The sequence below is a fragment of the Pogoniulus pusillus genome, unplaced genomic scaffold (assembly GCF_015220805.1).
Source record: "Pogoniulus pusillus isolate bPogPus1 unplaced genomic scaffold, bPogPus1.pri scaffold_62_arrow_ctg1, whole genome shotgun sequence".
Classification (NCBI taxonomy): domain Eukaryota; kingdom Metazoa; phylum Chordata; class Aves; order Piciformes; family Lybiidae; genus Pogoniulus; species Pogoniulus pusillus.
In genome coordinates this window covers 753,651-781,575 of record NW_026974712.1, presented here as the reverse complement: position 1 = coordinate 781,575, position 27,925 = coordinate 753,651, and the positions used below count along the sequence as shown (strand labels likewise).

Below are 27,925 nucleotides of genomic sequence, written 5' to 3'. Positions count from 1 at the left end.
GAGGCTTTTTGGGGGGGGAGATCTCTGGCAGATTATTTTTTGGGGTGATTTGTATTTCTGGTGTGGTTTTGGGTGAAGTCTTTTGGGTTTTGGGGCTTGTTTAAAGGTTCTGTAGGGGGGAAGGAGATCTCTGGCAGGGATTTTTTGGGGTGAATTTCATTTCTGGTGATTTTTGGGGTTGATTCTTTGAGGTTTGGGTTTCTTTAGAGGCTTTTTTTTGGGGGGAGAAGATCTCAGGTAGATATTTTTTGGGGTAAATTTCATTTCTGGTGATTTTTTGGGTTGATTCTTTGGGGTTTGGGTTTCTTTAGAGGCTTTTTTTGGGGGAGAAGATCTCAGGTAGATATTTTTTGGGGTAAATTTCATTTTTGGTGATTTTTTGGGTTGATTCTTTTGGGGTTTGGGTTTCTTTAGAGGCTTTTTTTGGGGGGGAGATCTCAGGTAGATGTTTTTTTGGGTAAATTTCATTTCTGGTGATTTTTTGGGTTGATTCTTTGGGGTTTGGGTTTCTTTAGAGGCTTTTTTGGGGGGAGAAGATCTCAGGTAGATATTTTTTTGGGTAAATTTCATTTTTGGTGATTTTTTGGGTTGATTCTTTTGGGGTTTGGGTTTCTTTAGAGGCTTTTTTTGGAGGGGGACTTCTTGCAGATATTTTTTGGGGTGATTTGAATTTCTGGTGTGGTTTTGGGTGAAGTCTTTTGGGTTTTGGGGCTTGTTTAAAGGGTTTTTTTAGTGGGGAAGGAGATCTCTGGCAGGTATTTTTTGGGGTGATTTGAATTTCTGCTGAATTTTTGGGTTGATTCTTTTGGGGTTTGGGTTTCTTCAGAGGCTTTTTGTGGGGGGAGATCTCTGGCAGATTATTTTTTGGGGTGATTTGAATTTCTGGTGTGGTTTTGGGTGAAGTCTTTTGGGTTTTGGGGCTTGTTTAAAGGTTTTTGGGGGGGATTTCTGGCAGGTAGTTTTTGGGGGTGAGTTTTATTTTTGGGGATCTTTTGGGTTAATTCTTTTGGGGTTTGGGTTTCTTTAGAGGCTTTTTTGGGGGGGAGATCTCTGGCAGGTATTTTTGGGGTGATTTGAATTTCTGATGATTTTTGGGGTTGATTCTTTTGGGGTTTGGGTTTCTTTAGAGGCTTTTTTTGGGGGAGAAGATCTCAGGTAGATATTTTTTGGGGTAAATTTCATTTCTGGTGATTTTTTGGGTGGATTCTTTGGGGTTTGGGTTTCTTCAGAGGCTTTTTTTGGAGGGGGACTTCTTGCAGATATTTTTTGGGGTGAATTTTATTTCTGGTGATTTTTTGGGTGGATTCTTTTGGGGTTTGGGTTTCTTCAGAGGCTTTTTTGTGGGGGGAGATCTCTGGCAGATTATTTTTTGGGGTGATTTGAATTTCTGGTGTGGTTTTGGGAGAAGTCTTTTGGGTTTTGGGGCTTGTTTAAAGGTTCTGTAGGGGGGAAGGAGATTCCTGGCAGATATTTTTGGGGTGATTTGAATTTTTGGTGGTTTTGGGGTTGACTCTTTTGGGGTTTGGGTTTCTTTAGAGGCTTTTTTTGGGGGGGAAGGAGATCTCTGGAAGAATTTTTGGTGTGATTTGAATTTTTGGTGATTTTTTGAGTTGATTTTTTGGGGTTTGGGCTTTTTTGGGGGGGGAAGGAGATTTCTGGCAGAATTTTTTGAGGGGCTTCTTTGGTTTTGTGGTTTCTGGGGTGGATTCTTTCAGAGTTTTGGGGTTTTTTTAGATGGATTTTAGTTTTGCAGCAGTCTTGGGGCATTTTTGGGAGGGTTGTTTGGTTTGGGTGGTTCTGAGTGGATTTTTTTGGCTTTTTGAGTCATGTTTTTAGGTTGGAATTGATTATTTGAGGGTTTGGGGGGTAGAAGTTTTGAGGGTTTGTTTGGTTTGGGCTTTTTTTGTGGCTTCTTTTGGCTTTCTGGGGCTTTCTGGTGGCTTCATTTGGCTTCCTGGGGCTTTTTGGTGGATTCCTTTGATTTTTGGGGGCTTATTTGTGGATTCTTTTGGCTTTTGGAGGCTTCTTTTGGCTTCTAGGGGCCTTTGGGTGGAATTCTTTTGGCTTTCTAGAGCTTTTTTGTGGCTTCTTTCGGCTTTTTACAGCTTCTCTGAGGATTCTTTTGGGTTTTGGGGGCTTTTTAGTGGATATTTGTTGGCTTTTGGGAGCTTTTTTGGTGCACTATTGGCTTTTTTGTGGGTTTTTGGGGGCTTTTTAGGGCTTTTATGTGGCTTTTGGTGGATTCCTTTGATTTTGGGGGGCTTTATGTGGATTCTTTTGGCTTTTTAGGGCTTTTTGGTGGATTCTTTGGGGTGTTTAGTGGATTCCTTTGCTTTTGGGGGCATTTTTATGGCTTCTTTTGGCTTCTGGTCGCTTTTTGGTAGCTTCTTTTGGCTTTTGGGGGCATTTTGATAGCTTCTGGTGGCTTTTTTTGTGGCTTCTTTTGGCTTTTAGAGCTTTTTGGTGGAATTTTTTAGCTTCTGGGGGCTTTTATGTGGATTCTTTTGGCTCTTTAAGGCGTTTTGATGGCTTCAGGTGGCTTTTTGGTGGATTGCTTTGATTTTTGGGGGCTTTTATCTGGATTCTTTTAGCCTCTTGGGGCTTTTTTTCTGGATTCTTTTGGCTTTGGGGGGCTTTTTAGAAGATTCTTTTGGCTTTTGGGAGCTTCTTGGTGGATTCTTTTGGCTTTTGGGGCATTTTTAGTCTTCTGGGAGCTTTTTTTGTGGATTCTTTTGGCTTTTGGGGCATTTTTAGTCTTCTGGGAGTTTTTTTGTGGATTCTTTTGGTCTTGGGGAGCTTTTTTGTGGATTCTTTTGGAGGCTTTTTCTTAATCCTTTTGACTTTTGGGAGCTTTTTTGTGGATTCTTTTGCTCTTGGGGGGCTTTTTTGTGGATTCTTTTGCTCTTGGGGGGCTTTATGGACTCTTTTTTTGTGACTTTATTTTGGGGAGAGTTCTATGGCAGAATTGTTGGAGGCTGTTTAGTTTTGAGCTGTTTTTTTGGGGGTGTTTTGGGGAGGGAGGTATTTTTGGTTTATTTAGGAGGGGCTGCTGTGGGGCTTTTTTTCTTGGCTCCTTTTGCTGGTTTGAAGCATCTTTTGGTCCCCTCTTTACCTTTCTCCATGCAGACAGCAGCTCCCAGCACCATTCCCCCTCACTCCAGGAGGGTCACACTTGGCTCAGAATCATCCCCAGACCCTTGGGCTGCGATCCCAGGACAAACCATGCTCCAAAAACCCCTTTTTTTGGGGGGGTTTTTGCCCACCTCACGTTGGCAGAGACCTCTCCTGGACCTGATCGACCGCGGCGGGCGGAGAGAGGATCGAATTTTCCAGACAGCAGGAAAAAAAAACAACCCAAAAGCTTTCCAGAACTTCCCTTTCTGCTCTTTTGTTGCTGTCCCCCTCCCAGCCTTAACCCTGGGACTCAGAGCAGGCTTGGCCAGAAGATCCATGCAGGATGGAGGAGAAACCTCAACGTTCATCTTCTCTGGCTGAGGGTCACGACCTCTACCTCGCCATTCTTGGACCTCAACATCTGTCCAACACTGGTCAAAGTGACCAGGGGTGGTGAAGTCCACTTGTGGTGGAGTCCACTTGTGGTGGAGGATCCACTCGTGGTGGAGGATCCACTCGTGGTGGTGGATCCACTCGTGGTGGTATCTGACACAGCTTCCCTCGGGTACCTCGCGATTCTTTGGACCTCAGTGTCCATCAATCGCCAGCCAAAGCCATTGGGGGGGAGTGGGGGAGGAAGGTGAAGTCCACCTTCCATCTTGGTGGAGGTCCACTCATGGTGGAGGGACCCACTCATGGTGGTGGGACCCACTCATGGTGGTATCTGACACAGCTTCACTCGGCTGCCTCGCGATTCTTGGACCTCAACGTCCGTCAATCGCCGGTCAAAGCGACCAGAGGGAGGTGAAGTCCACTCTAGTGGTGGAGGTCCACTCTTGGTGGAGGTTAACTCATAGTGGAGTCCACTCTTGGTGGAGGTCCACTTGTGGGAGTATCCACTCTTGGTGGAGGTTAACTCGTAGTGGAGTCCACTCTTGGTGGAGGTCCACTTGTGGGAGTATCCACTCTTGGTGGAGGTCCACTCGTGGTGGAGGTTAACTCGTAGTGGAGTCCACTCTTGGTGGAGGTCCACTTGTGGGAGTATCCACTCTTGGTGGAGGTCCACTCTTGGTGGAGGTTAACTCGTAGTGGAGTCCACTCTTGGTGGAGGTCCACTTGTGGGAGTATCCACTCTTGGTGGAGGTCCACTCTTGGTGGAGGTTAACTCGTAGTGGAGTCCACTCTTGGTGGAGGTCCACTTGTGGGAGTATCCACTCTTGGTGGAGGTCCACTTGTGGTAGTATCCACTCTTGGTGGAGGTCCACTTGTGGTAGTGCCCACTCTTGGTGGAGGTCCACTCGTGGTGGAGATCCACTCCACTCGTGGTGGTTATCTGCCAAGGCTTCCTTTGGGAAGGGCAAGGCTGTTCCTGCCATCCCTCCAAGGAGGAATCATGAGGCCAACGAGCAAGACCTCATCTCTTGATGAGGCCAAGTCTTCCTTAAGGAACTAATCCATCTCCTCCCGCTCTTTGGAGGGGGGAGAGAAGCTTTTAGCTTTGGTGCTTTCTTTTGGTTCGGTTTTGGGGCGTTGGCGGCTCTGGGAATTACCTGAAATCCTCCAGATTTTCCTCCACCCCTTTTCACAGCCTTGGATTTTGCCACCTTGGGAATGATACGGAGCAGAAGCCTTGGTGGGATGGAGCTGAAGATCTCCTCCTGGGCTCGGATTCATTTAGAGCTGCCGGCAGCCTTTGATACCGTTGATCAGGAGGAGCTGTGGCCGTGCCTGCGGACCCTGGCAGGGGTAGATGGAGTTGCACTTGAGTGGTTCCCAGCCTGGGGGGTTGGGTTTGTTTGTTTGTTTTTGGGGTTATTTTAGGTTGGTTTTGGTTTGGTTTTGGTTTTGGTTTTTTTTTTAGGGGATTTAGAAGTTTTGATGGTTTTGCTTTTAGTAAAGAGCTGCTGGAGGTTTGCACCTCGCTGCTCTCCCCGTGGGGTACCGCAGGGGGTTCACCCCTCTTGCTCAACGTGTATGAGAGGCCGGGTGGAGGGATGAGGCTCCCGGCTCCAAAGTTCTCTGGCCCCCACCAGGGGTGGAATCCCAGGATTTGTGCTTTGGCTGGGGTTTTGTTTGGGTTTTTGACTGATTTGGCTCAGATTTTTGGCACAGCTTGGGCAGGCAAAAACGAAAGCCTAAAGCAGGTGACGTTGGTGGGACAAAAAAGGGAGGAGGGGACAAAACTCTGCTCCCCGCCGCGTGGGAAGGGTGAAGGCATCTGCCTGCCCTTGTGTCTGCTGGGATGGGCAACCAAGGACTTCTCCTGCTGGATCCTGGGACCATTCCTGGATTCCCAGAGCCAAAGAGCTTCAGGGTGTTTTTTGCTCTCTCCTCTTCGCTCGGCAGAGGGAGGTTTGAGACCTTCCCTCGGATGCCGCCTCCGGAACCGCGCGGACAACCCCGGACGGATCCCGCACGGATCCCACCCAATCCTCTGCAGTTCCAAGGCTTCTTCCTGGCCTTCCAAAGGCTGCTTTGGGATTAAAACCAACCCTACCCTCACCTCTCCTGCTTGCTCCGTCGATCGGCCGGGGTGGTCTCTGCCACTTCCCAAGGGATGAGGAGGGAAAAGGGGTGCAGGGACTAAGGAGGATTTGGGAATGGGATGCAACCACCTCTTGGTCGAGCTCCACAGAGCTCCACGGGGACAAAATTCCTCCCTCCCAGAGCCGCTCCCGGCGGATCCGATCCCGTTGGGATTCAAGCGGTGACTTCCCGACCCAAGGTGCTGCTTCCCCCTGCACTTCTTGAGGGGGGAGGGGGGGAGGGGGAGATCCTGGCGGGTGTCCCCCAACACCTTTCCAAAGGCCACACCTCCACGGGTGGCTTTGGAGAACTTGGGGAGCTCCTCTGGCTAGGTCCCGATGCTTCCGGCTTGGCCGCCGCACGGATCCCCGCGCGCCCGGGAGGGCCTCTGAGGGTGAAACCAAAGCAAACAGAGAGGAGAAGGAACCTGGAGAAGTGGTGGAGAAGCCACCAAGAAGGAAACCGAAGGCACCACCTGGAGGGTTTTAAAAGCTTATGGAGTGGAAGCTCCACTTCATCCCGTGGAGGTCCCCGGCGGCGAGAGGCGGCTCCGGGCGGCACCAGGCACCGAAAGTCTTCTCCTGCACTCACCTTGAGGTATTTCTCCAGCATCTTCACGATGTGTTTGTTGTTGAGGACACTCTTGGCCACGTGCAGGCTGGTCTTCTTGAACTGCTCTGCAGCCATCTGCAAGGGAAGCCAACAGTGAGGGCAAGCAGGGAAGAGAGGAGATGAGGAGCTCCTGTTCCTCCTCCTCCTCCTTCTCCTCCTCAAGGCTTCATCTCCGATCCCACAAATCATCCCTAAAAGAATCACAGCAGAATTGCTTTGGTTGGAGAAGACCTCTGGGATCATTGAGTCTAAGCCTTCAGCCAGCAGTGCCTCAGGGCACCACCAAGCCACAGCACTCAGCAGCACAGCTGCAGGGCTTGGGAGCACCTCCATGGCTGGGCCAGGCAGCCTGGGCCAGGCCTCACCAAGCCCTTCAGGGAGGACATTTCTGCTCCTGGCCAACCTCAGCCTGCCCTGGGGGCACCTTCAGGCTGCTTCCTCTGCTGCCAGCCCTCAGCAGCACAGGGCTCAGCCCCAGCTGGCTGCAGCCTCCTGCCAGGGAGCTGCAGAGCCCCACAAGGGCTCCCCTCAGCCTCCTCTGCTGCAGCCTCAACCCCACAGCTCCCTCAGCTGCTCCTCACAACTGCTCCAGACCCTTCCCTTCTTCTCCAGACCCTTTCCCACTTTCCTTTGCCCTTCTCTGGCCACTCTTCAGCTTCTCAATGTCCTTCTTGGCCTGAGGGGCCCAAACCTAACCCCAGCACTCCAGAGGTGCCCTCCCCAGTGCCCCCAGTGCAGGGGGACAATCCTTGCCCCACTGTTTTGCCCACACCATGGCTGCTCCAGGCCAGTCTGCTGGTGACCTTGGCCACCTGGGCACTGCTGGCTGCTCTCCAACCCCCCAAGGCTTTTCCTACCAGGCACTTTCCAGCCACTGTGCCCCCAGACTAGAGCCTCCATGGGGGCTTAGTGGGACCCAAAACTTGTCCTTGGTGACTCTCATCCCACTGCCCTCACCCCACAGCTCCAGCCTGGTCAAGATCCCTCTGGAGAACCTCCAAACCCTCCAGCAGCTCAACATCCCACCCAGCTTGCTGCCATCTCCAGATCTCCTGAGGGTGCTCCGATGCTCTCCTATGGATCATGGATGAAGCCATCAAAGAGAAGTGGCCTCAGCACCTCACAACCCTCCCGAGCTCACTGCTCAGCAGCTTTGTGTCTTGGTGGGATCCCAGAGTACAGGAGGAGGTTGTGGAAGGTGCAGATGAAGCTGAAGCCTGGAGACATCCCCTGGGCCTGCTGGGCAAGGGGAAGCTGCGGGGGGGAGGATGGGAGCTGCTCACCCTGCGGTTGCGGTTGTGGTCGGCGGAGCGGAGGTGCCTCTGGAGCAGGTGGCTCTGGGCAGGGATCAGCATGTCACAGGCCATGCAGTGAGCAGCCTCGATCTTCTTGAAGAAGTGCTCCTGCCCAATGCCTGCAGGGACAGCAGCACAGAGGGGTGGAACAGACAGCCTTGGAGAGACCTTCCCAGCTCACAGAGTCCCAGCTTCAAGCTCACAGAGACCAAACTTCAAGCTCAGAGTCCCAACTTCAAGCTCAGAGTCCTAACTTCCAGCTCAGAGTCCTAACTTCCAGCTCAGAGTCCTAACTTCCAGCTCAGAGTCCTAAATTCCAGCTCACAGACTCCTAACTTCCAGCTCAGAGTCCTAACTTCCAGCTCACAGAGTCCTAACTTCAAGCTCAGAGTCCTAACTACCAGCTCAGAGTCCTAACTTCAAGCTCAGAGTCCTAACTACCAGCTCACACACTCCTAACTTCAAACTCAGAGTCCTAACTTCCAGCTCACAGACTCCTAACTTCCAGCTCAGACTCCTAACTTCCAGCTCACAGACTCCTAACTTCCAGCTCAGACTCCTAACTTCCAGCTCACAGACTCCTAACTTCCAGCTCAGACTCCTAACTTCCAGCTCACAGACTCCTAACTTCCAGCTCAGAGTCCTAACTTCCAGCTCACAGAGTCCTAACTTCAAGCTCAGAGTCCTAACTACCAGCTCAGAGTCCTAACTTCAAGCTCAGAGTCCTAACTTCAAGCTCAGAATCCTAACTACCAGCTCACACACTCCTAACTTCAAGCTCAGAGTCCTAACTTCAAGCTCACACACTCCTAACTTCCAGCTCAGTCCTAACTTCAAGCTCAGAGTCCTAACTTCCAGCTCAGAGACTCCTAACTTCCAGCTCAGAGTCATTTCTGCTCCTGGCCAACCTCAGCCTGCCCTGGGGGCACCTTCAGGCTGTTTCCTCTGCTGCCAGCCCTCAGCAGCACAGGGCTCAGCCCCAGCTGGCTGCAGCCTCCTGCCAGGGAGCTGCAGAGCCCCACAAGGGCTCCCCTCAGCCTCCTCTGCTGCAGCCTCAACCCCCACAGCTCCCTCAGCTGCTCCTCACAAATTCTCCAGACCCTTTCCCACTTTCCTTTGCCCTTCTCTGGCCACTCTCCAGCTCCTTCTTGGGCTGAGGGGCCCAACACTGACCTCAGCACCCCAGGGGTGGCCTCCACAGTGCCCCCAGTCCAGAAGGACTGCTCCAGGCCAGGCTGCTGGTGCCCTACTTGCCCAACTCTAATCCCTCCAAGGCCTTTCCCACCAGACACTTTCCAGCTCACTCTGCCCCTAGCCTGGGGCCTCCATGGGCTTGGTGAGTCCCAAGTGCAGGTCCCAACTGTTGACCTTGGTGACCCTCACCCCATGGCTCCAGCCTGGCAAGATGCCTCCAGCAGCAAAACCTCCCACCCAGCCTGGTATCACCTGAATGCCTCAAGTCCTCCCCAATGGGGCATGTGGCTGCTCAATGCCACCCTTGACCCTCCTTGAGGACCATGCCATGGCCAAGGTCTTCCTCTAACACCCAATTTCCTTCCAGAGACAAACTCAATCCCTTGGGTGGCTTAAGACAGGGAGGTGAAATGTTCTGCTCCAAAGCAGATCCCACCAACGTTGAAAGAGGAAGCAAGATGGTGAGGGAAGGCCCAGAGAGGATGAGGAGGAGACTGCAGAACCCAGCAAGGGCAAATCTTGCCTGACCAAACATCAGTGGGCAAGGGAAGGGCCTCGGATGTCATCTACCTGCACTTTGGGACACGGTGACCAAAAGCCACCCAGAGCCTGAGGCCAAAGTGCTCAAATCCTTCATTTTTGGAGCAGTTTGGTTATTTTTGGGTTCCCCTTGAGGCAGTTCCTTGCCCTGGGCACAGCTACTCACCCTTGAAGGGGTCTGGTTTCTGCTTGGTGCCCTCCTTCTCCGTCAGCTCCTGGCGCCGCTTCTCGATCTTCTTGTTCCTGTTGACGATGTACTCCTGCAGGGGACAGCACTCCATGGCCTCCAGCTCCCCCAGGCAGCAGATCCCACAGGGAAAGGATCCCCAGGGAGAATCCACAGGGCATTTCCCCACCAAATCTCAGCATGGAGAGGTGGGCAAGAAGCTCTGGAGCTCTGCCAGCCCAGCAGGGTGCCCACAGCAGAGTGCCCAGGAGTGCCCAACAGGCAGCTGGCATTGGAAGCTCTCCTCAGGAGGAGGCTCCAGAACCTCTCTGAGGGCTCTCAACCCTCCAAGCCAAGAGCTTGCTCCTGCTGCCACCTCCTGCCTCCCACCTGCTGCCCCTTGGCACAGCTCTGGGCACCACTCAGCAGTGCCCAGCCCCAGCCTCATGCCCCTCCAACCCCCAGCACAGAGCAGATGCCCTCTGGGGCTGCTCTCCTGCAGGCTCCACAGCCACAGCAGCACCCACCAAGAGCACAGCTTCAGGGCACCCCAAATGCCAGCCTGGGCACCTGGGAAGGGACCTCTGGAGCTCTGCCAGGCCAGCAGGGTGCCCAGGAGTGCCCAGGGGGCAGCTGGCATTGGAAGCTCTGCACACAAAGAGACTCCACAACCTCTCTGGGCAGCTGCTCCAGGCCTGGCACCCTCCAAGCCAAGCAGCTGCTGCTCAGGGCACCTCCTGCCTCCCACTTGCTGCCCCTTGGCACAGCTCTGGGCACCACTCAGCAGTGCCCAGCCCCATCCTCATGCCCCCCAAACCCCAGCACAGAGCAGATGCCCTCTGGAGCTGCTTTCCTGCAGGTTCCACAGCCCCAGCAGCCTGAATGATCCCAAAAGCAGCCAGAAAAGTCCCAAATCCAGCCTGGAAATACTAAATTCACCCTCAACAATCCCAAACTCAGCCTGGAAAGCCACAGTGCAGGCTCAAAACTGCCAACATCACCCTGGAAATCCCAAACTGTGCTTGAGTAATCCCAAACTCTGCCTGGAACATCCCAATCTAATCCTGGGAATCCTAGAATGATCCTTGCAATCCAAAATGATCCTGCCCATCCCAACCCTATCCTGGCCCTCCCAACCTGATCCTGCCCATCCCAACCCTATCTTGGCCCTTCCAACCTGATCCTGCCCATCCCCTACCCTATCCTGGTCCTCCCAACCTGATCCTGCCCATCCCAACCCTATCCTGGCCCTCCCAACCTGATCCTGCCCATCCCCAACCCTATCCTGGCCCTCCCAACCTGATCCTGCCCATCCCCAACTGATCCTGCCCATCCCCGACCCTATCCTGGCCCTCCCAACCTGATCCTGCCCATCCCAATCTGATCCTGGCCCTCCTGACCCTTGCAGACCTCCCAACCTGCTCCTGGCCCTCCCAGCTTGATCCTGCCCACCCCTAACTGCTCCTGGCTCTCCCAACTCAATCTTGGCTCTCTCAACCTGATGCTGGCACTGCCAACCTGCCCCTGCCCCCCACTCCCCCACAGCTGCTCCAGGCCCTCCCGGCCCCATCCTGGCCATTCCAAGCTGCTCCTGGCACTCCCAGCCCCATCCTGGCCACTCCAAGCTGCTCCTAGCCCTGCCAACCTGCCCCTGCCCCCCTCCAGCTGCTCCAGGCCCTCCCAGCCCCATCCTGGCCACTCCAAGCTGCTCCTAGCCCTGCCAACCTGCCCCTGCCCCCCTCCAGCTGCTCCAGGCCCTCTCAGCCCCATCCTGGCCACTCCAAGCTGCTCCAGACCCTGCCAACATGATCCATTCCAAGCTGCTCCAGGCCCTCCCAGCCCCATCCTGGCCACTCCAAGCTGCTCCTGGCCCTCCCAGCCCCATCCTGGCCACTCCAAGCTGCTCCTGGCCCTCCCAGCCCCATCCTGGCCATTCCAAGCTGCTCCTGGCCCTCCCAGCCCCATCCTGGCCACTCCAAGCTGCTCCTGGCCCTCCCAGCCCCATCCTGGCCACTCCAAGCTGCTCCAGGCCCTCCCAGCCCCATCCTGGCCACTCCAAGCTGCTCCAGGCCCTCCCAGCCCCATCCTGGCCACTCCAGGCTGCTCCAGGCCCTCCCAGCCCCATCCAGGCCACTCCAAGCTGCTCCAGGCCCTCCCAGCCCCATCCTGGCCACTCCAAGCTGCTCCAGGCCCTCCCAGCCCCATCCTGGCCACTCCAGGCTGCTCCAGGCCCTCCCAGCCCCATCCTGGCCACTCCAAGCTGCTCCAGGCCCTCCCAGCCCCATCCTGGCCACTCCAGGCTGCTCCAGGCCGTGCCAGGCAGCTCCCACCTGCAGGAACTCCACGGTCTTGTCGGGCAGCTTGGTGCCAATGTAGCGCAAGGTCTCCTTGTGGAACTTGCTCTGGAGGTGCTTCTGGATCTCCTCCTCCTCGAAGCTGCGGAACTTGCAGACGGAGCAGGCAAACTGGATCCTGGGGGAGCATTCCCGGGAGGCGCCGGATCAGCTCCAGCAGGAGCTCCAGAGCCAGGCCCTCCCCAGCTCCCTCCTGCTGTCCTCTGACAGCCACCAGGGCCCAGCCTGCTTGGGGCTGCAGAAGCCACAGGGAGTAACCCACAGAGTAAAGCTGTAGTAAAACCCACAGGGATCTACTTTGTCTTGGCTGGAGTAAAGCTGCAGTAGAGCTGCCATGGATTAATCCACAGGGATCTACTTTGTCTTGGCTGGAGTAAAGCTGCAGTAGAGCTGCCATGGATTAATCCACAGGGATCTACTTTGTCTTGGCTGGACTAAAACTGCAGTAGAGCTGCCATGGATTAATCCACAGGGATCTACTTTGTCTTGGCTGGAGTAAAGCTGCAGTAGAGCTGCCATGGATTAATCCACAGGGATCTACTTTGTTTTAAAGTGTAGTAGAACTCCCATGGAATAATCCACAGGGATCTACTTTGTTTTAGATAAAGCTGTAGTGGAGCTCACATGGGTTAATCCACAGGGATCTACTTTGTTTTAGACAGAGTAAAAGTGTAGTAGATCTCTCATGGAATAACTGAGAAGGATCTACTTTTGTATTGGATGAAATAAACCTGCAGTCAAATCCAAAGGGGTTAACTAATCTACAGGGATCTACTTTGTCTTGGATAGAGTAAAGCTGCAGTAGAGCTGCCATGGATTAATCCACAGGGATCTACTTTGTCTTGGCTGGACTAAAACTGCAGTAGAGCTGCCATGGATTAATCCACAGGGATCTACTTTGTCTTGGCTGGAGTAAAGCTGCAGTAGAGCTGCCATGGATTAATCCACAGGGATCTACTTTGTCTTGGCTGGACTAAAGCTGCAGTAGAGCTGCCATGGATTAATCCACAGGGATCTACTTTGTCTTGGCTGGAGTAAAGCTGCAGTAGAGCTGCCATGGATTAATCCACAGGGATCTACTTTGTCTTGGCTGGAGTAAAGCTGCAGTAGAGCTGCCATGGATTAATCCACAGGGATCTACTTTGTTTTAAAGTGTAGTAGAACTCCCATGGAATAATCCACAGGGATCTACTTTGTCTTAGATAAAGCTGTAGTGGAGCTCACAAGGATTAATCCACAGGGATCTACTTTGTTTTAGACAGAGTAAAAGTGTAGTAGATCTCCCATGAATTAATCCACAGGGATCTACTTTGTTTTAGACAGAGTAAAAGTGTAGTAGATCTCCCATGAATTAATCCACAGGGATCTACTTTGTTTCAGACAGAGTAAAAGTGTAGTAGATCTCTCATGGAATAACTCAGAAGGATCTACTTTTGTATTGGATGAAATAAACCTGCAGTCAAATCCAAAGGGGTTAACTAATCTACAGGGATCTACTTTGTCTTGGATAGAGTAAAGCTGTAGTAGAGCTCCCATGGATTAATCCCCAGGGATCTACTTCGTTTTGGATAGAGTAAAACTGTAGTAGAGCTCCCACAGGTTAATCCCCAGGGATCTACTTTGTTTTGGATAGAGTAAAAATGTAGTAGAGCTCCCACAGATTAATCCCCAGGGATCTACTCTGTTTTGGACAGAGTAAAACTGTAGTAAAATCCACAGAGATTAACCCTGGACAAAGTAATTCCATAGTAGAAACCCATGGAGATTAACCAGCAGCTGCTTCTTCCTCCTGGAGGTAGTAAAGCTATAGTAGAGCCCACAGGCACCAACCAGCACCTACTTCTTTGTCTTGAACAGAGTAGAACTGTAGTAGAACCCCTCACAGATTAACCCACAGGGATTTACTTCCTCTGGGACAGAGTAAACCTGTAGTAGAGCGCACATGGATCGACCAGCATCTACTTGTCTTGAACAAAGTAAAGCTGCAGTAGAATCCACAGGGATTTACTTTCTCCAAGACAAAGTGAACCTGTAGTAGCACCCATGGGGACAACCAGCAGCTACTTCTTTTTCTTGGCCATAGTAAAGCTGTAGTAGATTAACCCACAAGGATTTACTCTCCTCTAGGACAGAGTAAATCCATAGTAGGACACACACAGAAGAAACCCAAGGATTTACTTGGCCTTGGACATAGCAAAGCTGTAGTAGAACCCCCAGGGGTCAACCAGCAACTGCTTCTTCCTCCTGTAGATAGTAAAGCTGTAGTAGAAGCCACAGGGATCTGCTCTGCTCTCACCTGTCCATGGCACGGTCGCGCATCCGATCTCTTCTCCGCTGCTTCTCCCTCTTCTTCTTCATCTCCTCATCATCATCCTCACAGCCATCTCCAGAGGCTGAGGGGGGGAGAAAGAAGCCATCAAAATTCCATCAGATTTCCATCAAGATCCCATCAGAATCCCATTAGAATCCATCTGATTCCATCAGAACACATCAGAATTCCAGCAGAATCCAGCAGAACCCATCAGATCCCATCAGAATCCCATCAGAATCCCATTAGAATCCATCTGGTTCCATCAGAACACATTAGAATTCCAGCAGAACCCATCAGATCCCATTAGAATCCCATTAGAATCCATCTGGTTCCATCAGAACACATCAGAATTCCAGCAGATCCCATCAGAATCCCATTAGAATCCATTTGGTTCCATCAGAACGCATCAGAATTCCAGCAGAATCCAGCAGAACCCAGCAGATCCCATCAGAATCCCATTAGAATCCATCTGGTTCCATCAGAACACATCAGAATTCCAGCAGAATTCAGCAGAACCCAGCAGATCCCATCAGAATCCCATCAGAATCCATCTGGTTCCATTAGAACACATCAGAATTCCAGCAGAAGCCAGCAGAACCCAGCAGATCCCATCAGAATCCCATTAGAATCCATCTGGTTCCATCAGAACACATCAGAATTCCAGCAGAAGCCAGCAGAACCCAGCAGTTCCCATAAAAATCCCATTAGAATCCATCTGATTCCATCAGAACACATTAGAATTCCATTAGAATCCATCAGATTCATCAAAATCCCATCATAATCCATCAAAATTCCACTTGAATCCATCAGAATCCATCAGATCCCATCAGAATTCCATCACAACCCATTAAAATTCCATTAGAATCCAGCAGAATCCATCAGATCCCATCAAAATTCCATCAGAATCCATCAGATCCCATCAAAATTCCATCAGAATCCATCAAAATTCCACTTGAATCCAGCAGAATCCATCAGATCCCAACAAAATTCCATTAAAATCCATCTGATTCCATCAGAACTCATCAGAATCCATCAAATCCCATCAGAATTCCATCAGAACACAACTGATTGCATTAAAACCCATCAGCATTCCATCAGAATCCAGCAGATCCCATCAGAAGCCATCAAAATTCCAATGAAATCCATCTGATTCCAGTGGAATCCAGCAGATCCTATCAGACTTCCTTCAGACTTCCATCAAAAACCATCTGATTCCATTAGAAACCATGAGAATTCCACCAGAATCCAGCAACATTCCATCAGAATTCCACCAGAATCCATCAGATTCCATTTAATCCCCACCAGAAACCATCAGAATCCACCACAATCCACTGGAATCCCATCAGAATCCATCAGAATCCCATTGGAATCCCATCGGAATCCATCTGGATCCCACCAGCTCCAGGAGCTCCAAAGCTCTTCTGGTCTCCAGGTGTTCTCCAGCTTCCTCCACAAGCTTCCACCTGCCTCTTCCCAAACTCTCCAGCAGTTGTCCATCCCAACTCCTCCTCTTCCAGGCTCCAGGACCTTCCCATGGCTACTCCCAAGTATCCTTCCCAAAGTTTTCTTCCCAAAATTCTCCTTTTCTTTCTGCTCATTCCACAGCTGAGGCTGAAAATGCTCCTCAAGGAAGCTCAGAGCCCAGCAGAGATGCTCCAGCAGCAGCTCTGCCTCTTGGGGTGGCTTTGGAGGGCTCTCTTCAGAATCCCTTTGGAATGCTTGGGAAAGGAAAACCAGAATCCAAGAATTCCCAATCCCAATGTGGTGGGACCAAGAAAGGGACCTCTGGAGCTCATCTACATCATCTGCAGGTGCTGTTCCAGGAGGTTCATGCCCAGCAAGGCGCCCAGGAGCTCAGTGAGCAGCTGGGGCTGGAAGCTCTCCTCAGGAGACTCCAGAACCTCTCTGAGGGCTCTCAACCCTCCAAGCCAAGAGCTTGCTCCTGCTGCCACCTCCTGCCTCCCACTTGCTGCCCCTTGGCACAGCTCTGGGCACCACTCAGCAGTGCCCAGCCTCATCCTCATGCCCCTCCAACCCCCAGCACAGAGCAGATGCCCTCTGGGGCTGCTCTCCTGCAGGCTCCGCAGCCCCAGCAGCACCCAGAGGTGCCCTCAGCATCTCCTCAAGCTCTGCTGGGCTCCCTCCAGCAGCTGCTGGGCTCTGCAGCTGGGCAGCCCCCACCTGGCCCTGGCAGGGGCACAGCAGAGGGGCAGCAGCAGCTCCAAGTGACCCAAAAGCAGCACCCAAAGCTCTCCCAATGTGGTTTCCTTCCCCCCAATCACCCAACCCCAGAAAGCACCAAGTAGGGGTTGATGCAACTGAGAACCTCAACTCAAAATGATCTGAGGTGGCTTTGAGACTGAATCAAAGTTGGACTGCTCCAGGAGATGCTCCTGATTGGACTTGAGGATCTTCAGAGGTCTTCTCCAAGCTCCAAGTGGATGATCCTGCTGCTTCTGGGGCTGGCCAAGAAGCAGCTTTGATGCTTCTCCTCTTGAAGAAGCCAAATTTCCTTGCAAGGAGACAGAAGTGAGCTGCAACCTCACCTAGGAGGTGCTGCTGGGATTTAGGGTCTGAGAGTCATGGAGAAGACCTCACAAGCATGGAGTAGACCTCATAACCATGGACAGAAGACCTCATAACCATGGACAGAAGACCTCATAACCACAAAGAAGACTTCAAAACCATGGAGAAGACCTCAAAACCACAGACTAGACCTCAAAACTATGGACAGGAGACCTCATAACCACAGAGAAGACCTCATAACCATGGACAGGAGACCTCATAACCACAGAGAAGACCTCGTAACCATGGACAGGAGACCTCATAACCACAGAGAAGACCTCAAAACCACAGACTAGACCTCAAAATTATGGACAGGAGTCCTCATAACCACAAAGAAGACCTCAAAACCACAGACTAGACCTCAAAACTATGGACAGGAGTCCTCATAACCACAGAGAAGACCTCATAACCATGGACAAGACCTCATACCTACAGACAAAAGACCTCACAGCCACAGAGAAGACCTCACAACCATGGACAAGATCTCATAACCACAGAGAAGACCTCATAATCATGGAGAGGAGACCTCATAACTATGGACAAGACCTCATAACCATGGACAAGATCTCAAAACCATGGACAAGACCTCATAACCACAGAGGAGACCTCATAATCATGGACAAGACCTCATAACCATGGTCAAGACCTCCTAACTACAGAGAAGACCTCATAACCATGGATAAAAGACCTCATAACCATGGACAAGACCTCATAACCACAGAGAAGACCTATGGACAAGACCTCATAACCATGAACAAGACCTCACAACCATGGACAAGACCTCATAACCACAGAGAAGACCTCATAACCATGGATAAAAGACCTCACAACCATGGACAAGACCTCCTAACTACAGAGAAGACCTCATAACCATGGATAAAAGACCTCATAACCATGGACAAGACCTCATAACCACAGAGAAGACCTATGGACAAGACCTCATAACCATGAACAAGACCTCACAACCATGGACAAGACCTCATAACCACAGAGAAGACCTCATAACCATGGATAAAAGACCTCACAACCATGGACAAGACCTCATAACCACAGAGAAGACCTCATAACCATGAACAAGACCTCACAACCATGGACAAGACCTCCTAACCACAGAGAAGACCTCATAACCATGGATAAAAGACCTCATAACCACGGACAAAGCCTTCAAGAGGTCTTTTCCAGCTCTGAAGATCCCAAGATTGTTTGGAGAAGCTCCCAAAAAGCCAAGGTTTGGCTCAGGGCTCGAAGCCTCCAGTGAAAGCTCTTCCAGCTGCTGGTGGCTTTGTTCTGCCTGCTGTGACGCTGAGATGTCCTCACTGCTGTCCTCCAAGTTGGGCAAGACAATGACCCAAACCCAACATTCAGATGTAGGGATGGAGGGACCCAGCCTAGCTTGGCACCTCCCTGGTGACCAGTGTGGCACAGTTGGGTGCCCCACAAGCAGAAGCCAAGCAGGGTGGAGGCCTTCAGGTCACAGCAAGAAGTTTTTGACCCCAAAACTCCAACTGTGGTGGATCTGAAGCAGGATTGATCCAGGAGCTGGTGTGAGAGGAGTGGTGACACTCAACCTTCCTCCACCAAATGGTCCCAGTTGCTGTTCTCCTGGAAGAGAGGAGCACAAGGAGAGCCTGGGGTTATTCTCACTGGGCTTTGGAACCAGTTGGACCCAGTTGGACCCAGTCCTGAGCAGACCCAAGGGCAGTGACCCCCATCCCACCAGGAACAGCTCACCCTGGCCCTCACCAGAGCTTTGGAGGCCTCTCAGTAGCAGAGGGTCTCCAGAAAGGCCCGCCCAAGGGGTCAAATCTGCTGAGGAGCACAAAATGTGGGCTCACAAGGTTGGCCTGAGGAGGGTTTGAGACCTTCTGACCTTCAGGGTGCTCACAAAGCCCAGAGGAACCCACTTGAAGGTTCCCACTTTTGCCCCAAAGCTGCAGAGGTCAGAGGCCACTTACACCTTTGTCAGCTTCATCTCCAGACTTGTCCTCTCCTTCACCATCATCTGCTGCACAAAGGAGAAAGCATTCAGCAACCTGCTGCAGGGGACCATGCTCTGCTGGCCCTGCTCTACCTGGGGATGTCTCTCCTGACCACCAGCAGGTTGGGCAAGATGAGCTTTAGAAGTCACTTCCAACCCAACCCATTCCATCATTCCACCTCCAGAGGGCCCTTCTAACCCAACCCATTCCATCATTCCACCTCCAGAGGTCCCTTCTAACCCAACCCATTCCAGGATTCCACCTCCAGAGGGCCCTTCTAACCCAACCCATTCCATCATTCCACCTCCAGAGATCCCTTCTAACCCAACCCATTCCATCATTCCACCTCCAGAGGGCCCTTCTAACCCAACCCATTCCAGGATTCCACCTCCAGAGGGCCCTTCTAACTCAACCCATTCCATCATTCCACCTCCAGAGGGTCCTTCCAACCCAACCCATTCCAGGATTCCACCTCCAGAGATCCCTTCTAACCCAACCCATTCCATCATTCCACCTCCAGAGATCCCTTCTAACCCAACCCATTCCATCATTCCACCTCCAGAGGGTCCTTCTAACCCAACCCATTCCATCATTCCACCTCCAGAGATCCCTTCTAACCCAACCCATTCCATCATTCCACCTCCAGAGGGTCCTTCTAACCCAACCCATTCCATCATTCCACCTCCAGAGGGTCCTTCCAACCCAACCCATTCCATCATTCCACCTCCAGAGATCCCTTCTAACCCAACCCATTCCATCATTCCTCCTCCAGAGGTCCCTTCTAACCCAACCCATTCCATGATTCCACTCCAGAGATCCCTTCTAACCCAACCCATTCCATCATTCCACCTCCAGAGGGCCCTTCTAACCCAACCCATTCCATCATTCCACCTGGAGGTCCCTTCCAACCCAACCCATTCCATGATTCCTCTCCAAAGATCCCTTCTAACCCAACCCATTCCATCATTCCACCTCGAGGTCCCTTCTAAGCCAATCCATTCCAGGATTCCACTCCAGAGGTCCCTTCTAACCCATTCCATGACAACTGTGCCATGTTGGGTGGACTTTTCTCCTGCTCCACAAGCCAGGAGGTCACCAATCGACCCTTAATTAACTTGCTAATGACTCAAAACCTCATTAAGGATCAGAGTCAACTCATGGGGGTCCCTCTGTGGTCATTCTCTGCTGCCAGCCTGGGCTGTCCACCTCAGTTCTGGGGGTCAGTTTTGAGCCCCTTAACCTAAGGACATTGAGGGGCTGGAGAGTGGCCAGAGAAGGGCAAAGAAGGTGGGGAAGGGTCCTGGAAGAGGAGGAGAAGCGTCTGGAAGAGGAGGAGGAGGGTCTAGAGAAGAAGGAGAGTCTGGAGGAGAAAGAGAGGGGTTTGGAGAAGGGTCTGGAGGAGGAAAAGAAGAGTCTGGAAAAGAAAAAGGATCTGGAGGAAGGAGGAGAAGCATCTGGAGGAGGAAGAGAGGGGTCTGGACGAGGAGGAGGAGGGTCTGGAGAATGAGGAGGGTCTGGAGGAGGAGATGGGTTTGGAGGAGGAAGAGAAGGGTCTGGAGGAGGAGGAGAGGGGTTTGGAGGAGGAGGAGAAGGATCTGGAGGATGAGGAGGAGGATCTGGAGGAAGGAGGAGAAGGGTCTCTAGGAGGAAGATAAGGTTGTGGAGGAGGAGAAGGACCTGGAGGGAGAGGAGGAGGATCTGGAGGAAGGAGGAGAAGGGTCTCTAGGAGGAAGAGAAGGTTGTGGAGGAGGAGAAGGATCTGGAGGAGTACAAGGGCCTGGAGAATGTATGAGGAGTAGCTGAGGGAGCTGGGGGCATTGAGGCTGCAGCAGAGGAGGCTAAGGGGAACCCTTCTGGCTCTCTGCAGCTCCCTGCCAGGAGCTTGGGTGTAACCTTTGAGGTCTTCACCCAAGTGGCAGCAGCAGAGGAAGCAGCCTGAAAGGTGCCCCTAGGGCAGGCTGAGGTTGGCCAGGAGCAGTCCTCACTGAAAGGCTTTTGCAGGCCTGGCTCAGGCTGCCCAGGGCCGTGGGGGAGTCTCCACGCCTGGAGAGGGCTCTCCAAGCCCTGCAGCTGTGGTGCTGAGAGGCAGCTGGAGGTGTGCTGAGGTGGCTGTGTGGGGGCTGAGGCTCTCCCATACCATTCTCGGTGTCCTCCCCCTCGCTGTCACTCTTGGCCTGTTTGCTCTCAGGTTCATCACCGCTCTGCGACTGCTTCCGCTTGCGGCCTCCGCCCTCGGCCTCCGCGCGGCCACCGGAGCGGTTCCGGAAGCCTCTTCTCTTGGGCTGCAGAACAGGAAAGAGTTTGGTTAGGAAGGATGGAAAAATCCCTTCTCAAGGAAGGAGTTTGGGTTCATGGAACATCAGGGCAGGGTTTGGGCTCCTCTCCCAAGGAGCAAGTGGTGGTGACAGCCCAAGAAGGATCTTGAGGGGCTGGAGAGTGGCCAGAGAAGAGCAAAGGAAGATGGGGAAGGGTCTGGAGGAGGAGGGAAAGGGTCTGAGGGAGGAGGAGGGAAAGGGTCTGAATAAAGAAGAAGGGAAGGGTCTGAAGGAGGAGGAAGGGAAGGGTCTGGAGGAGGAGGAGGGGAAGGGTCTGGAAGAGGAGGAGGGGAAGGGTCTGGAAGAGGAGGAGGGGAAGGGTCTGGAGGAGGAGGAGGGGAAGGGTCTGGAAGCGGAGGAGGGGAAGGGTCTGGAAGAGGAGCAGGGGAAGGGTCTGGAAGCGGAGGAAGGGAAGGGTCTGAAGAAAGAGGAGGAGAAGTGTCTGAAGGAGGAGGAGAAAGCTCTGGAGGAGGAGGAGGGGAAGGGTCTGAAGAACTTGTGAGGAGCAGCTGAGGGAGATAGGGGTGGGGAAGGCTGAGGGGAACCCTTCTGGGCCTCTGCAGCTCACAGCCAGGAGGCTGCAGCCAGCTGGGACTGAACCCTCTGCTCCTGAGGGCTGGCAGCAGAGGAAGCAGCCTCAAGGCACCCCCAGGGCAGGTTGAAGTTGGTCATAAGGAACAACTTCTGCCCCTTGAGGATTGCTCAGGGCAGTGGTGGAGTTGCCATGCCTGGAAAGGCTTCAAAGCTCTGGAGCTGTGGTGCTGAGAGCCATGGTTTGGTGGTGCCTTGGCAGTGTCAGGTGAAGGCTTGGACCTAAAGACCTCAAAGGTCTTCTCCAACCCAAACCACTCCATGAGTCTATGGACAAAGCTGGTGACACTTTGCTCTATCCAGGCAGGTTTTTGTATCTCCAATTGGACATATCAGGAATTTTGACTCCTTCTTCTCCAAGGCCTTTGCTCTTCAGCCCAGCAGTGAAACCCAAGCACCAAGGCAAGCAAAAACCCACAGGAGGAATCAAAATCTCTCAAGGGTGACAACTTCAGACATGGCAGCTTGGGACATAGTTTGGTGGCCACGGTGGTGCTGGGTTGGTAGTTGGGCCAGATGATGTCTTAGGGGACATGGTTTAGAGGCCATGGAGGTGTTGGGGTGAAGCTTGGACTTGATCACCTTAAAGATTTTGAATGTGATGATCTCAAAGACTTTGGATTTTGTAAACATGGCCTTTGGAGACATGGTTTGGTGGCCATGGTGGTGCTAGGTTGAGTTTGGCCTTGATGACCTTAGGGGACATGGTTTGGTGGCCATGGTGGTGCTAGGTTGAGCTTGGCCTTGATGACTTTAGAGGACATGGTTTGGTGGCCATGGTGGTGCTAGGTTGAGTTTGGCCTTGATGACCTCAGGGGACATGGTTTGGTGGCCACAGTGGTGTTGAGTTTGGCCTTGATGACCTTAGAGGACATGGTTTGGTTGCCATGGTGGTGTTGGGTTGAGCTTGGACTTGATGCCCTTAGAGGACATGGTTTGGTGGCCATGGTGGTGCGAGGTTGAGTTTGGCCTTGATGACCTTAGGGGACATGGTCTGGTGGCCATGGTGGTGCTAGGTTGAGTTTGGCCTTGATGACCTTAGGGGACATGGTTTGGTAGCCATGGTAGCAATGGATTAAGCTCAGCCTTGATGACCTTAGGGGACATGGTTTGGTGGCTATGATGGTGTTGGGTTGAGCTTGGCCTTGATGACCTTAGGGGACATGGTTTGGTGGCCATGGTGGTGCTTGGTTGAGCTTGGACTTGATGACCTACAGGGACATGGTTTGGTGGCCATGGTAGCAATGGATTAAGCTCAGCCTTGATGACCTTAGGGGACATGGTTTGGTGGCTATGATGGTGTTGGGTTGAGCTTGGCCTTGATGACCTTAGGGGACATGGTTTGGTGGCCATGGTGGTGCTGGGTTGAGCTTGGTCTTGATGACCTTAAAGACTTTGGACTTTGCTTTGGTCAAAGCACTTCCAAGTTCTCCAAGCTGCCCCAGGCGCCAGGCACCCCCCACTCACCGCCATGGTGTTCATCTGCCAGGGCGCGGTGCCCATCCTGTCCCTGTTGCGTTGCCTGCCCATGCCGAAGGGCATGTTCCCGTAGCGCCCCATGCCCATGCCCGACATCCCCATCATGCCGTAGTCTCCGTAGTCGCCGTAGTCTCCATAGTCTCCGTAGTCGCCGTAGTCCCCATAGTCGCCGTAGTCGCCGTAGTCTCCGTAGTCGCCGTAGTCAGGAACCAGGGCTTGGGAGAAGAGAGAGGGCAGGCGGCCGGAGCCGGCGCTCCCCATCCCGCGCCCTCCCCCCATGTAGTTCAGGTCGTTCCAGCGTGTCGAGAGCCGCTCGGAGTTGGAGGAGGCCATGAAGGGCTCCGGGCGGCTGAAGGCGGTGTTGAGGCGGCCGCGGGGCTGCAGGCGGCTCTGGGCGCGGGCGCGGAGCAGGCCGTAGCTGGCGGCGCGCGGCCGGGCCTGGTCGCGGCGGGAGTCGAACTGGCCGAAGGAGTCGGAGCGCTCCGAGCCGCCCTCGCCGTAGTCGTAGCCTGAGCGGTACAGGTCGCGGTCGCCCAGGGAGGACCTGGAGTCGTAGGAGTCGAAGGATTCGAAGCGGAAGGAGCTGGAGGAGGAGAGGAGAGGCAGTGGTGAGGGCCTTGGGGAGGTAGAGAGTCATGGATCAGGGAATTGTGGAGTTAGGGAATCGAAGGATCATGATGGCCCTGAGCATGGAATCGAATTATGGATCATGGAGTTATGGAAACAAAGAATCATGGAGGCACTGAGTATGGAATCTAATTATGGGTCATGGAGTTACGGGATCACAGAGTCATGGAATCAATGAATCATGGAGGCACTGAGCACGGAATCTAATTATGGATCATGGGATCAAGAAGTTATGGGATCATGGAGTCATGGAATCAAAGAGTCGTGGAGGCACTGAGCATGGAATCAAATTATGGATCATGGAGTTACGGGATCACAGAGTCATGGAATCAATGAATCATGGAGGCACTGAGCACAGAATCTAATTATGGATCATGGGATCAAGAAGTTATGGGATCATGGAGTCATGGAATCAAAGAGTCGTGGAGGCACTGAGCATGGAATCAAATTATGGATCATGGAGCTACGGGATCACAGAGTCATGGAATCAATGAATCATGGAGGCACTGAGCATGGAATCTAATTATGGGTCATGGGATCAAGAAATTATGGGATCATGGAGTCATGGAATCAAAGAATCGTGGAGGCACTGAGCATGGAATCTAATTATGGGTCATGGGATCAAGAAGTTATGGGATCATGGAGTCATGGAAATCAAAGGATCATGGAGGCACTGAGCATGGAATCAAATTATGGATCATGGAGCTATGGGATCACAGAGTCATGGAATCAATGAATCATGGAGGCACTGAGCATGGAATCTAATTATGGGTCATGGGATCATGGAGTTATGGGATCATGGAGTCATGGAAATCAAAGGATCATGGAGGCACTGAGCATGGAATCTAATTATGGGTCATGGGATCAAGAAGTTATGGGATCATGGAGTCATGGAATCAAAGAATCATGGAGACACTGAGCATGGAATCAAATTATGGGTCATGGGATCATGGAGTGATGGGATCATGGAGTCATGGAAATCAAAGGATCATGGAGGCACTGAGCATGGAATCTAATTATGGGTCATGGGATCATGGAGTTATGGGATCATGGAGTCATGGAAATCAAAGGATCATGGAGTCACTGAGCACAGAATCTAATTATGGATCATGTGATCATGGAGTTATGGGATCATGGAGTCATGGAAATCAAAGGATCATGGAGGCACTGAGCATAGAATCAAATTATAGGTCATGGGATCATGGAGTTATGGGATCATGGAGTCATGGAAATCAAAGGATCATGGAGGCACTGAGCATGGAATCAAATTATGGATCATGGAGCTACGGGATCACAGTCATGGAATCAATGAATCATGGAGGCACTGAGCATGGAATCTAATTATGGGTCATGGGATCATGGAGTTATGGGATCATGGAGTCATGGAAATCAAAGGATCATGGAGTCACTGAGCATGGAATCAAATTATAGGTCATGGGATCATGGAGTTATGGGATCATGGAGTTATGGAAATCAAAGGATCATGGAGGCACTGAGCATGGAATCAAATTATAGGTCATGGGATCATGGAGTTATGGGATCATGGAGTCATGGAAATCAAAGGATCATGGAGGCACTGAGCATGGAATCAAATTATGGGTCATGGAATCATGGAGTTATGGGATCATGGAATCAAAAAATAATGGAGACATTCAATCATGGAATCAAAGAGTTATGGATCATAGGATCATGGAGTCACTGGCCATGGAACCAAAGTATGGACCATGGAGTTATGGGATCAGGAGTCATGGAATTGAAGAATCATGGAACTATGGAGTTATGGAACAAGGGAGTCATGGAACAATGGAGTCTTGGAGTTATGGGATCATGAAGTCATAGAACTAAAGAATCATGGAGTCATTGAATCACAGAATCAAAGAATTATGGATCATGGAATCTCAGAGCTATGGGATCATGGAATCACTGAATCAAAGAATCATGGAACTATGGAGTTATGGAGCCATGGAACAATGGAGTCTTGGAGTTATGGGACCAAAGAATCATGGAACTATGGAGTTACGGAGTCACAGAGGTATGGAATCATGGAGTCACTGAAGTGAATCATGGAACTATGGAGTTATGGAGTCATGGAGTTATGAAATCATGAAATCAAAGGATCATGGAATCACAGACTCAGGGAGACAAGACATGGATCATGGAATGACAGAACCAAAGCATCATGAAGTTATGGAATCAGAGACTCATGGAGTCATGGAATCAGGTCTCCAGTCTGCACCAGATCAGCCTGAGAGAGGAACTTCTCCATGCTCGGCAAGAGCTAAAGGCTGAGGCAAGAGGCTGGGGCCAGCCTCTGCTCAGTGGTGCCCAGAGCCAGGCCAAGGGGCAATGAGCACCAACTGGAGCTCACTGGAAGATCAGAGCTGGGGCAGTGATGATCTCCCAGGGGACTAGGAACTTGGATGGGATTTGCTGTGTGAGTAGATGTGGCCTGACAGGATCACATCAGGGCTCTGGGAGAGCTGGACATAGGTGGAGGCCTCCAAAGATGCTGAGGGGCCTGGAGCATCTCTCTGGGTGATGCTGGGGCTGTGAAGCCAGCCTGGAGAGCTGGGAGAGAGGAAAGTCCTGAGGTGCCAGCAGGCCAAGGGCAGGGTCCTGCCCCCTGGGCACGGAGGAACAAGCTCCTGGCACAGGGCGTGGAGGAGGAGAGCTGCTGGCAAGGAGCTGGGAGTGGGCACCAGGGTGGGCAGGAGGCAGCAAGGTGGGCAAGAAGGTCCCCAAGGGGCTCTGCTGGGGAGTGGCATGAGGAAGAGTGTGGGCAGCAGGGCACAGAGGCAGCTGCTGCTGCTGGCCCTCTGCTGTGCCCCTGCCAGGGCCAGGTGGGGGCTGCCCAGCTGCAGAGCCCAGCAGCTGCTGGAGAGAGCCCAGCAGAGCTTGAGGAGATGCTGAGGGCACCTCTGGGGGTGCTGCTGGGGCTGGGCAGCCTGCAGGGGAGCAGCCCCAGAGGGCATCTGCTCTGTGCTGGGGGTTGGGGGGCATGAGGATGGGGCTGGGCACTGCTGAGTGGTACCCAGAGCTGTGCCAAGGGGCAGCAAGTGGGTGGCAGGAGGTGCCCTGAGCAGCAGCTGCTTGGCTTGGAGGGTGCCAGGCCTGGAGCAGCTGCCCAGAGAGGTTGTGGAGTCTCCTTGTGTGCAGAGCTTCCAATGCCAGCTGCCTGCTGGGCACTCCTAGGCACCCTTCTGTGGGCACCCTGCTGGCCTGGCACAGCTCCAGAGGTCCCTTCCCACCTCCCCAGGCCAGGCTGGGGCAATTCAAGGGTCAGGGAGTGGCACAATCACCTCTCTTGGTCATCCATGCCCTCGCCGGCGCCGCCGCTGCCCTCCTTGGACAGCATGTCCAGGCGCTGGTTGATCTTGGCGATGATGGAGTCAGAGTTCTCGTTGGCTGCCGCCTCGGTGCCGTAGGAGGGCACGGCCATGGCACTGCCCACGTCGGCATTGAGGCTCAGCTCTGATGTCTTGGGGGCGTCCCAGCTGCTGGAGCTGGCAGCAGCATAATTGTAGGAGGCTGCCGTGTTGGCGGCGGTGGTTTGGGTGTTGTAGTAGTCGTAGCCTTCATAGCCTGCTAGAAGAAACCAAAGGGGTGGTCAGAAATAGGTGGAAGAGGTCTTGAAGGTCTTCTCCAGGATTCTGAGGTCTTCTCTATGGTTTTAGGAGGCAAATGCAACTACCCAAAGCTCATGTGGCACTAAGGAGGTCCCACTTGGAGTGTCAGGGTCAGTTTTGGGCCACTAGAGCCAAGGAGGGCATTGAGGGGCTGAAGAGTGGCCAGACAAGGGCAAGGAAGGAGGGGAAGGGTCTGGAGAAGGAAGGGAAGGGTCTGGAGAAGGAAGGGAAGGGTCTGGAGGAAGGGAAGGGTCTGGAGGAGGAGGAGGGGAAGGGTCTGGAGAAGTTGAGAGGAGCAGCTGAGGGAGCTGTGGGAGGGTTGAGGCTGCAGTAGAGGAGGCTGAGGGGAGCCCTTGTGGGGCTCTGCAGCTCTCTGCCTGGAAGCTGCAGCCAGCTGGGGCTGTGCCCTCTGCTCCTGAGGGCTGGCAGCAGAGGAAGCAGCCTCAAGGCACCCCCAGGGCAGGTTGAAGTTGGTCATAAGGAACAACTTCTGCCCCTTGAGGATTGCCCAGGGCAGTGGTGGAGTTGCCATGCCTGGAAAGGCGTCAAAGCTCTGGAGCTGTGGTGCTGAGAGCCATGGTTTGGTGGTGCCCTGGCAGTGTCAGGTGAAGGCTTGGAGCTGCTGACCTCA

At 52.6% G+C, this 27,925-nt stretch overlaps 1 protein-coding gene across 5 annotated transcripts in view; it reads right to left on the bottom strand.

The window, feature by feature from the left end:
- LOC135174358 (A-kinase anchor protein 8-like) overlaps positions 1–27,925 on the bottom strand; it is a 52,859-nt gene that overhangs the window by 9,878 nt on the left and 15,056 nt on the right. Inside the window, exons 4-13 of one of the 5 annotated variants that reach the window (XM_064141627.1) lie at positions 26,968–27,253; positions 23,030–23,624; positions 20,794–20,938; positions 18,635–18,682; positions 14,098–14,194; positions 11,778–11,919; positions 9,448–9,541; positions 7,536–7,666; positions 6,232–6,327; positions 4,679–4,851 (exon numbers count right to left, since the gene is read on the bottom strand). In XM_064141627.1, the coding sequence (XP_063997697.1) occupies positions 4,789–4,851; positions 6,232–6,327; positions 7,536–7,666; positions 9,448–9,541; positions 11,778–11,919; positions 14,098–14,194; positions 18,635–18,682; positions 20,794–20,938; positions 23,030–23,624; positions 26,968–27,253 (1,697 nt within the window). In that variant the 3' untranslated portion in view covers positions 4,679–4,788. The other 4 variants (XM_064141628.1, XM_064141623.1, XM_064141626.1 and 1 more) reach the window with 4 other exon arrangements.